At 35.5% G+C, this 11,860-nt stretch overlaps 1 protein-coding gene across 1 annotated transcript in view; it reads right to left on the bottom strand.

Moving 5' to 3' along the window:
- Positions 1-709: 709 nt before the first annotated feature.
- The window catches only part of LOC125225195, a 31,767-nt gene continuing 20,616 nt past the window's right edge, over positions 710-11,860 (bottom strand). Inside the window, 13 exon segments of the mRNA XM_048128789.1 lie at positions 710-1,452; positions 1,754-1,936; positions 2,250-2,418; positions 2,596-2,664; positions 2,914-3,308; positions 3,588-3,770; positions 4,097-4,187; positions 4,596-4,705; positions 4,792-4,967; positions 7,243-7,423; positions 8,250-8,258; positions 8,261-8,431; positions 11,205-11,373. Coding sequence (XP_047984746.1) covers positions 1,280-1,452; positions 1,754-1,936; positions 2,250-2,418; positions 2,596-2,664; positions 2,914-3,308; positions 3,588-3,770; positions 4,097-4,187; positions 4,596-4,705; positions 4,792-4,967; positions 7,243-7,423; positions 8,250-8,258; positions 8,261-8,431; positions 11,205-11,373 — 2,079 coding nt within the window. The 3' untranslated portion in view covers positions 710-1,279.

Here is an 11,860-nt window from a genome sequence, read left to right as displayed (position 1 = left end):
TAAATTTAGAGAAAAATCGTGAAAAGGTTTTCATAAGCTGTTGCCTTCTTTGGGCCAGAGTCGCCTTCATTTCAAACTTATGGAAATCGACAAAAAATATTTTTTGAATGAAATATTTTTTATACAAATTTTATAATTAAAAAATAAATATATTCTTTTCATATGTACTAGTTTTTTCTTACATATTGTATATTTGCGCATGGGTGAATAATTCTAAAAAAAAGTTGCCATGATTGGACCGGTCCGATGATAGAACTCATAGAACCCACAGGTGGTCCATTGATAGCAACTAGGTATCACATATCACAAATAAAAATATTAAAAAATAGAGAAAACAAATGCCTGGAAACTGTTGTTTTAAATTTGCTCATTAATTTATTTATTTATTTATTTAAACTTTATTGCACAGTAAAAAAAATGTACAAAAGGCGAACTTAATGCCAGAAGGCATTCTCTACCAGCTAACCTTTGGGCCAAACAGAGATCTATAAGAGCTTAATAGGTGCAGGAAATGTCGCAATGACGAGAAATGGAATACCTACTAAATAACCATAAATGATTATATATATCATACAGCTTACTATTATATATATTAAAAAAATATACATACTTAAAATAATATAGATACCTACTTACAAATACACATAAATATACATACGTAACATTATATATACATAAATAAATATTAATAAATATTTAAGCATTATACGTCAACACACAAATTCAAATGTCAATGTATTTATACTTTCGTGATTTTATTCCTTCTTGAAACACACTTGGACGCGTCACTCTTTTCCGGGTAGCGAGGCGCGACTGAGGTTACGGGGTGGCCCAAACTGAGGGCTAAAATCACCTTGTACCATACTGGATTCCATCTAGCACGATTAGATTTAGAAAAATTTAAGTGGTCCAATGATCGCAACCTTCCCCTATTTACCTATGTACCTATTTCTCTTACATTGTTGGCATGAATCATAAATACAATGTAATTTAATTATTAATCTTTATTACCTAAATACCTACACAACCCGATTAACATGCATCTCATTTAAATATTTCTAAAAACTGACGGGAGTAGGTTTCCATACTCCCACCTGCCAATCAATACAAAATGCGCCAAAGTCGTCCCACCAAACCACCATTTCTTGTAACTTATAACACATTCACTGTCTGTACGAGCTACGCTCTACGAGCGTAGTCGATAACACAGGAAAAACCCTCATGACAAAAAAGAGAACCCGCCTAGCGTGTTGGCAGCGAATGGTTCATATTTAGCTGTCTATTCCTCTGTTGCGACTCTATTCGTAAAAGTAATGTAGACGGGTCCCTTGTTCCTCACCACGAGGTCAGCGGTGAAGCTCAGGTCCTCCGGCCGAGTGACCGGCTGCAACTCGAACCTCCGCAATACTTCTGCTAGCACTAACTTCATTTCTAGCTGGGCGAACTTTTGACCTGTAAAAATAAAAGTGACAAAGCCTCAATATTAAAATAACAAAGGAAAAAACGGTAATTAAGCTTGGTACATACTTTTAACTTTAAAAGGTATAGGCTAAAGGGAGAGTTTTTATTTAACCTTACAAAAGTCAGGTTTTTTAAAGGTTTAATTATTTCGATGAATAATGTGTAATTGTGACATGATGCAAACACTTAAAAAAGTGAATCTTAGAAATGTCACGAATACGAATAATACCTACAGATTGATTTGTACCCATTTATCATTAACTTTGTTAACTTTAAAACATCGTTTACACACCTATGCAGTTCCTAGGTCCCGCGCTAAAGGGTATGTACGCGTAGGGGTGTCTCCGGGCGCATTGTTCGGGCAAGAAGCGGTCCGGATCGAACCGGGCCGGGTCCGGATACAAGTCTTCACGGTGGTGCAGGTCGAATATGGATATGTGGCAACCCACACCGGCGGGGACATCGTATTTGTTGCCTGGAATTATTAGAGCGACAGAAAATTGTGCATTTAATTCAACTAGGCTGGTGATCCGCACTACCTAATTTGTATGAAGTTGATGTACTTATGTATACCTAGTCTGGTGCCGATCGCTCCGCGCGGTCGGTCCGCGTGACACTAAATCAGCCTTATTTCGTCTCTTCTCCTTTAGTAAATCCAAACTACATACTCGTAAGTAGATAGACCCTCTTCAAGTTAGTCTCGGTTTTATATTTTTACCTACCTATTACCTATAAGCCATTTCTATCGTAGCTGTATATCAATTTTGTAGTTAATATTATGAACTTACTCAGTCTAACATCTTCAGACAATTTACGGCTAATAAAATGCACGGGAGGATACATCCGTAGCGATTCCTTGATGCAGCGGTCTAGGTACGGCAGGTTGCTGATATCCTCCATGGTTATAGCGCGGTTGGAGTCGGCAAGCACGGCTTTAATTTCTGCTGCAGCTTCATTCTGAAAAATACTACAGAATTCAATAGAAAATAGAAGAGAAGTCAATATAATTTGAAAGGTGATGGTTTCTATAGGACATTCTCTCGTTTCGAGGTTACCTACTCTTGTGTCAGAAGTTTTTATGACTTAAAACTCTGATTCTCGCAAAGTGGCCATAGGGCTAAACGAGGAAAGTACCTGTATGTCTCTATTGTTAGCTAGCGCCATCATGCAAAATGTCAATCCTGAGGCAGTCGTGTCATGGCCCTGTAAAGGAAAGTAGTTTTGAAACCGTTTTTTCAATAATTTACCGATCTTCAATATTTTATCTTAAAAATGTTTTATACTAGGTGCAGCATAGCATCCAAAACAGCTGAAGCAATTTAACCCGTACACCTGCAATAGGAATGTAGGTAGCTCGAGTTCTTAAATGCATACTTTATTATCGAAGATTATTCTGCCAAAGCAAAGCTTTTGCTCTTTTCTACTCATGTAATTTTTGTTTGTATTATGTACCTCAAACATGAATGTATCGACTTCTTCTTGTATACCTGCACTATCAATAAGTCTATCTTTTTGAGCAGAAAGTAATAAATCGAGCATAGCTACTTTTTTCTTCTTTTTCATAAAAATATCGTCGTATTCTTCCGCTTCTTTTATTGTATCTATATTCACATTATTTCCCAGCATGATCTTTCTTTGGTCAATGACTTGTTCAGTAAATTTTGTTATTTTTCTTAAAAGCTCTTTTTGTTCTCTACCTAACGACGTGAGCTTGAAAGTTAAGTCTGGATACAGATATATCCTTGCAATGCGGCTGGTGAATATATGACCGATTCTGTATATCATGTCTTTGTAAGATCGGGCGGCATTGGTGTCTTGTTCATTTAATTGAGTTCCCATGGCGGTTTCTGTAAAATAATTATAGATATAAATATTAATCCGGCTTAAGTTAAATAAATGTTTAGATGATATTTCACTGATTTCAGCGTTTAAAAGAACCTTTGATATAATCTAATAATAAACAAATTAGGCCCGGAATACCATTGTTCCGTGATGGGAAAGACAAACAAATTAAGAAATTATAAAAGTTTTCTTTTGGTCGCTCTATCTAGTGAGTGTAGTGACCGATAAGAATAATAAATCGGTTCAACCACATTTGTGATAGAGATCAGATACAGATTACGTACCACAAATAGAGCTAAGAGTGAACTCTGATATAACAGACACGATGTCGACGGGACGTCCCGAAGTTGCCTCGAGAACTGCCACGAGCTTCTGCGCGTTCTCCTGCAGAGTCACGCTGAACTGCCGCAGGATATTGAAGTGAAAAGTAGGTGTCAGGATTTTGCGGCGCGTTTGCCATTTTTCACCTATTAAGTCAATGAAGACGCATGTAGATATACGTAACATGTGAAAAACATACTCGAGGGTTTACTGGTGAAACCCGATAAATCGAGATAATTTGTCCTTGAAATAACAACATTGTGGAAATTGCACATAATTCGAATTTCAAAAACCAGTTTGCTCAACTTATCGGGTTTCACCAGTAAGCCCTTAGGTATTACCTAAATCGATTTATGAAGTAGACTGTGGAACATTTCAATATCACTATTTCGTGTCCTTTCAACCCCGTGTGCTTTTTCTACCCCTTTTATAGTATAATGTATGTGTAATTGTGTATGAAATATAAACTCACCGCTGCTCAAAAGCAGCCCGTCCTTAAGCCAGGGTTTGATGACATTGTATATAATACTTTTTTGACTATGTTTCATAGTTGAAATAATTATCTGTAAAAAATTATATCGTGTTAAGAAATGCATGTCGTGAATGTGTATGCTCAGTATGCTGGCCCAGACCCCGACCCATATCTGAACCTTATCTAAAAACCAAGCCGTTGCATTTATTGAAACTGATCATGAGATACCACAATTATTGATAAATGGATAACTCATCTATGACAAAAATTTATTCATAAGTTTCTATTATCTATTAAAATACGCAAGTTTCTTTTTTTTTATCTAGCCTATAATGGTGTCCCACTGCTGGGCAAAGGCCTCTAATATCTCGAAAATAAAATTAATTGTACTAAGTAAATCATTAAATGTTATGTTTTAGCAAGTCGGTTTTATCTATCAATGATTCATAGTTCTAATTTTAAATACGACTATAATTTTCGTATCGCCTGAATTAATTACCTCTATATCTTCCGGATTATAAACAGTCACTGCCCCTATCGGGTAACACCAAAATCTGTAAATTCCATTAAACTTCTTGGCGAAGCTTCGCAGTAAGTCCATTAATTTATCTGTTATAGAAAGTAAGAACTCAATTATTGTTGTATACTTTTGTTATTTACTTTTTGTAAACTGTATTGTTATTTAATTTACATACCTGGTGAAACTAGAATTTCAAGCGCATTTCCGATTATAAATGCATCCTTGTGTCCTGGTATTTTTCTTAACGCCCTTGCTACACGGTTGTAATTAAAAAACACGTGAATTACACACAATACAATCGCAGTCGATATTAAATAAATTAGCATTTTAGACGAGTACAACCGGCCGGAGCTCACAATTAACTAAGTCAGTGTTTATATTTGGTTATCAAGTTGTTTGTTTCTTGTATCTCGTATCGTATAAATAGATAATATAGCTTTGTGTAGACATGACATGACCATCCCATACCTAGATATTTATGAATTGATTACTCGCTTAGACATAGAAACAATCGTACAACCTTATGTGTCTAGCAGAAACCGTGAATGAATGATTTGGTTAGTTTGTTTTTTATTCAATCTATTTTTATAGTTTTTTTACACACGCATTTGTTAGTTATATAATAAAAATAATAAGCTATATGGTATGGATTATTGAAAGATGTTAAATGATAAATAAAAATAAAATGTTTATTATTTGTGGTTTTATTGAAAATAAACATATGGATATGTCTTTAAATTCGTATAACTGTATTTGTACCAACTTTGTACATAAAAACATTATCAATATTAACAACCTGTCAAACATGTATACACCTGGTTCAACACAAATCAAATAACGTAAACAAAGTAAATATATGAATATCACACACACTTGGAGGCCTTGGTCACTTTTTCTTTGTATATGACATTTATTTAATGTTTATATGAATATTCTTTGAAATAGTCTGATAACAAAAACCAGGTTTATACACCTTAATTTATAAAATATCTCAATAAGCAGAATTACATTAATATTAAGCAACATTTAAATATTATTATTTTCTTTACGAAGCAATATACCAATATTTTAATAAATAGCAAATCAATATCAATATCTACTATAAGAATAATTTCATTTAAATCACAGCAATATAGAAATCAATAAAATGAAGCATGATCGTACCTCTTGTTGTCTTGTCGCTTAACCAGATCAAAGTCTGCCCGAGAACCGAGCTACCTGGCCTTTTAAAGCCTTTAGAACAAGGAGCAACCATGCTAGTATGACCAGTTATCACTGTTATCACTTAACCATCTTTTAAATTGATGGACAATACATTATGATCACAATTATCATCTTTACGAAACTTCAAATCACATAAGATATTTGTTTTCTTAGATTACATTACAGTAAAATACAATTAAATTATAGATAGGAATAATAAACACTAAACTGAAACATCAACGTCCAAGTAACCAAATTGTGATACTAATAATGAGGGTAGTTTACAATTCTGAAATGTTACTATGACACAATCTTTAAACATAATGAGGTTTTATAAATCTGTAAGTATGTGTAGGTGTTTGTATTGTATTGTATTATATTGGATAGAAAGCTATTGCAAATATAATCTATCACATTCCACGTTTCCACCCCTTTCACTTCCTAAACGTTTGTAGCAACATTCAGCGTAAGGTTGCCCTGGTATGAGCCTGCCAACACCTCTAACAATAAATTTTGTCCCCTGCCTAGCTCGGAAACACGTGTTTTGTCCTTTAATACCAGCGGGTAAAAACGCATTTTATCCACTAGTGGGTAAAGTAATTTGACCTTGAATAAAGTCAAATTAACTGATTTAAAATTGATGAAAGTAGGTGAATCTAGTAATAAAGATGATTCACCACCTGTGGAACTACTGGAAGCAGTGATTAAACGCATTTTTTGCGTTGTAGTTTCCTCGCTATAGTGAGGGGAAAAGTTTTGTGTTACACTCGGGTGCAAATGTATTTTACTTCTCGTGTGTAAAAAAACTCGCAAGTTCAGGATTCTATTCTCGAACCACTCGCTTCGCTCGTGGTTCAACTATAGAATCCTTTCACTTGCTCGTTTTTCAATTCCACACTCGGCGTTAAAATACAACTTTGCCCCCTTGTATAACAAATAACTATTCCAGCTCTTATTTTCTAAATAGGTTGTTGCAATCCACTGATATTTATTTACTGGCTCCATTTTCTTCGTGCTTGTCTACAGAATCACTTTAGAAAGGAATTGATTTTGTTTTTCGACTTGGATGACCTGACTCATTCACAACTTTCTTTACGCGAAAATATTTATTTTCTTCTTTTTCCTAATGCCCTTAAGTTAAGCGTAAAAAGTCGTAACCCAAATAGTTTTGTTAGGTAAGTACTCCTTGTACGAGTTTAAAAGTAATACTTATCAGCCTAAGAGCCTACACATATTCTAATAGTGCTTTATTGTAATTATTTTACACGCTATTGAAATGAGTAGTAGGTAATCTTAGTAGGTTAGTTTCTCAGGTTTTACTTAAATTTATGTCAAAACATTTTTTTTTGTTTTATTTTTTTAAACATTATGCAATTATAACAATTAAAAATATAAAAAAATTGATGCAATATATGTCTATCACTGTGTTTCGACACTCCCGACCGACTTTCTCTTCACAAAGTTGACGTAGACGGGTCCCTTGTTCCTCAAAACGAGGTCCCCGAGGTAGCTCAGGTCCTCCGGCCGGGTGACCGGCTGCAACTCGAACCTCCTCAACACCTCCGCTAACACCAACTTCATTTCCAACAGGGCAAACTTTTGACCTGTAACGTTAAGAAAGTGGTATAAATAAATATCGCTAAAACAAAAATATCAAAAACAAGAGACATGATCCTAACAATTTCCTATTTTGTAGGTTACCAAGAAGACCCAAGCGCAAGCGCAGGCAGCCGGCGTATCATGCTTCCAATGTTATCACTTATCCACGTGGATAAAGCATCCGTCACGCTTTAGCAAGTATGTCAGTGTGAGAGTGACAGATGTCTTATCCACGTGGATAAGTGATAAAATTGGCAGCATGATACGGCTGCAGGGCTGTAAATGCTTTATATAAAATGTTAATGAATATCTTAGTTGCCATTTATGGCATGGGTCTTCTCTTTTCAAAACATAAACTTTCTAACGGGTAAATTAAAGAACATTAGCTTCATCATATTCATTTCATATATGTATATTTGGTATGTATAGTTACATGTATGTGTATGTATTTGTGAATTATTTATATGTGTACTTATGTTTAGTTTATTTAGTATGATTTCTTTTATTTCCTTTGTTTTGATTTTACTGTTGAAATTGTAGCACCACTCACAGTCTCTCTGCTTAGCCTCGAGGTTGACTGGTAGAGAATGCCTCAAAGCATTAAGTCCGCCTTTTTGTACTGCAAGATTTTTCTTTTGTGCAATAAAAATTAAATAAATAAATAAACGAATAAATCATGCTCATTTTATGATCCAGGTAGCGAAACTGCAAAGTCACGTATATTGACAAACATATCCGTCTTAGACGTGATGTTATTGACAGCGCGAGTCATATGGTTCCCTTTGAGCAAAGTTTTACGTTAAAATGTTTTCGTGGTAGGTAAATAAATACCTATGCAGTTCTAGGTCCCGCGCTAAAGGGTATATACGCGTAAGGATGTCTCCGCGCGCACTGTTCGGGCAAGAAGCGGTCAGGGTCGAACCGGGATGGATCCGGGTACAGGTCCTCGCGATGGTGCAGGTCGTAGATGGAGATGTGGCACCCCACTCCAGCTGGGACGTCGTATTTGTTGCCTGGAAATTATATTTTGTATATTACTGAAGGAGAATTTGTTATCCCATCAAAAACAAAGAAAAGGTGGAAAAGTAGGCTGGCTCAGTGGGCCTCGGCTGGGTGCGCCTGGAGGAGACCGCGTCGGACCGGGAACAGTGGAAATCCTTCCTAAGAGCCCTATGCCCCTGATGAGGGACAACAAGATATAATCATCATCATCACAAACAAAACTTGTAAAAAAACCAACTCTCGAGTCCATTTTTTTTTTGCTTGTTGAATAGGTAGATGTTTGACCACGATCACACGTGATGGTAAGTGATGATGCGGTCGACGGTGGAGCACGCTTACCTATGAGATACCTATTTACTCTTGCTTTAAAGAGTCCTGGATTGTACTCATACGGAAACACAGACAGGCAGGGCATTCCACTCCTTATATTGATTTAAACTAACATGATATTCACTCATATTATTAAATTAAAACGGGACATCGCGTAAAACTTACGTTTATATTTAACCCGACGTTTCGGACATGACATTAGGGTGAATTTCAACATACTCGAAATTTGCCTAATTTTGGTGGATTTTTTTAGTTTTGTAATTTTTGTTGAAATTATTTACTGATGTTACATAACTAATTATTAGCAATGTTATGTATCAATGACCTTTCATTATAATAAGTAGTTTTAGAGAAATTACGATTTCAATGACATGGTCGCCACCAAAATTGGTCTACTCACAAAAATAAAAAATAAAATCAAAAATAAAGCCTTTTATTCATTTTTCTATTATTTTCTACTTGAAATAATAAACTTTTAACATGTAATAAATACTTTTCAAATAGAAACAAAAACGTTACTGCCCTCAATTTGTTCACCACCAAAATTTATGCAATTTTGGTGGAAAAAGTATTACGACCCACCAAAATTAGATATTTTTGTGTGGGGCGGACCAATCCAGCAAGGTATGACACTTGTGTCATGTCTAAATGCAGGAACGAACCTGAATGGTCATGTTACGACACGTTTGTTTGTCTTGCTGCGTCTCGTTTAACCATAAAAATGATTTCAATACTTACCACCAAAATTGGTTCTTTCCCCCGGACAACTTTTGGTGCTCAGTTATAAGTGTCAAATTGTATAATAATATTGACTTATGTCATCTTAAAATATACTTAATGTAATAAAGAATGAAGTTATGGCAAGTCATCTTTATAGCTGCGGATTTACTGGATTTACCATAGCAATAATCCGCTAAAAACAGGCTCTGGACGCTACACCAAAATTAGAATTTCGATGGAAAATTATTTTTAAATAAATATACATAACACTTGTAACAATTTGCAATGTTGCCGAAGGTAGTATTTTAGGATTGGTTTTCATAAAAAAAAAAAAACCCGGAAACAATTAGCCCACACAATGAATTTCAGCTCCGCCACAAAAAAATCACGCTGAGAAATTCACCCATTACGTCCGTGGTCACGGGTAGACTGGCTGGGAGTTGTATCAACATCTTCTAGCTGTACGAGTTTTTCGAACAATCCGCACTTGATTGTCATTTCATTAGTCACTTTTACGCTAGGGTTGCCACTCTGCCTACATACAACACTCACGACATCCGATGGTATGGGACCGGAAGTTTTCCCACGTTTACACTTGCTAATCACAGGATTCCACGAAGATGAAATCCCTTGCCCTTCATTTTGATTGAAATTACGATGTTTCCTGATTTCAATCGCTTCACGTATAGTGTTGTGAGTTTAAGCTTTGAGGCGTGAACTACAAAACTCGAGTCGCGACTTCTGAGTCTTAATTAAAGCCTCGAACCTTAAAGCCTCGACCATATAAACCTCAACCTTATAAGTTTGCGTTGCTGCTTACGAGCACAGAATCCTCGAGTCTTTAGTCCTCAAGCTTTAAAGACTCCTAAGCTTTGAAGGTTTAAGTCTATAAGGTTTGTAGCATTTAAGTCTTAAGAGCTTTTAATAAACTAGATCCTAAGGTCAACAGAAGTAAAAAAAAACAGGCCAAGTGCGAGTCTGACTCGCCCACTGAGAGCTCCGTACTTTTTAGTATCCCGAGATACATGAGATATAGCGTGGTGACGTGACCGGGCGGACGGATATCTGAGTCTTAGTAATAGACTTACGTTTTTACCCATTGTGTACGGAACCCTAAAATCTACCAAACCGACACCGTCAAATTAAGGGTTAAAAATAAATACTATCTGCCTATAAAGCTCGTTGTTTGAGCTCTTAAAGCTTGACACAGGCCTTCGAGGTTTAGGGGGCTTGAGCTCTCTATGAAGCCCGAGTCTTAAAGACTCACTCTTAAGAGCTCATAAAATGCTTGAGTCGTTAAGGTTCTGAACCGTTTCTGAGCAAAAACCTTTAACGTTTGAGTCTTTAAAGCGTGAACCTTTAGGGTTTGCAAGTCTTTAAGGTTTAAAAGTCTTCAAGACTAGTCTTATAACAACACTATCATAAGTGAATCACGTACCTACGTAAGTTTTAGGTGATTAAGTCCCGTTTTAATTTAATAATGTTCCACTCCTTGTAAATATCAAGTCGGGTAATTTATTCATCCCCTACTTAAAGGACCTTCTTGCCGTAAGTTAATGACGTAGTTTTATAGTTTATAGCTAATAACCATATCTTGTAGCGCAGTTCTTATAGCGACCATATCAATATTAAAAATATTTTGTGTTTTAAAGAATATGGACTACTTATCCTGGAAATTTCACATTTATTTTCCAATTTACTTTGCAAACCTGCAAATAAATTCAATCAACTTACTCAGTCTTACATCTTCAGTCAATTCACGGCTAATAAAATGCACTGGCGGATAGATACGTAGCGATTCCTTGATACAGCGGTCTAAGTACGGCAAATTGTTAATATCTTCCATGGTGATAGCGCGTTCGGAGTCTCCAAGCACGTCTTTAATCTCTGCTGTAGCTTTATCCTGAAAATTATCAATAATGCACTCTTTACTTTTATAGTATTTCTAAGCATTTTCAGAATTTGGGTCCCCCCAATTAGCAAAAGTTGTTAACAAAAATTAACTCGCTGTCTGTTTCGTGACGACAATTAAGCATAAAATCTGTCTAGAAATTTACTTTTTTCACATTCTGAATGTAGATTATCGCTTAAAGTTTATGTAATTAACACAATAACAATATTTTTATTGAAATTTCATGTTTAATTATCGCCACAAAACTGACAGTGAGTTAACAACTTTCTTTAATTTTTGTTAATAACTTTCGCTAATGGGGGTGTCCCAAATTCTGATAATACCCTTCTGCCTTTACAACAAATCGACAACTGCTAGAAATTCAATCTCAGTGCGTATGTTTTTGGTTTGATCAAAGTATCTCTTATAGTTTTTGAGATAGGTTGATTTAACTGTAATTTTGGTTAAGTTATTGGTTTATTATATTTGCTGCTACGGA

Source organism: Leguminivora glycinivorella, chromosome 4, assembly GCF_023078275.1.
Source record: "Leguminivora glycinivorella isolate SPB_JAAS2020 chromosome 4, LegGlyc_1.1, whole genome shotgun sequence".
NCBI classification, from domain to species: Eukaryota; Metazoa; Arthropoda; class Insecta; order Lepidoptera; family Tortricidae; genus Leguminivora; species Leguminivora glycinivorella.
The sequence above is the reverse complement of the archived record's forward strand: the minus strand, read 5'-3'. Positions and strand labels throughout refer to the sequence as shown.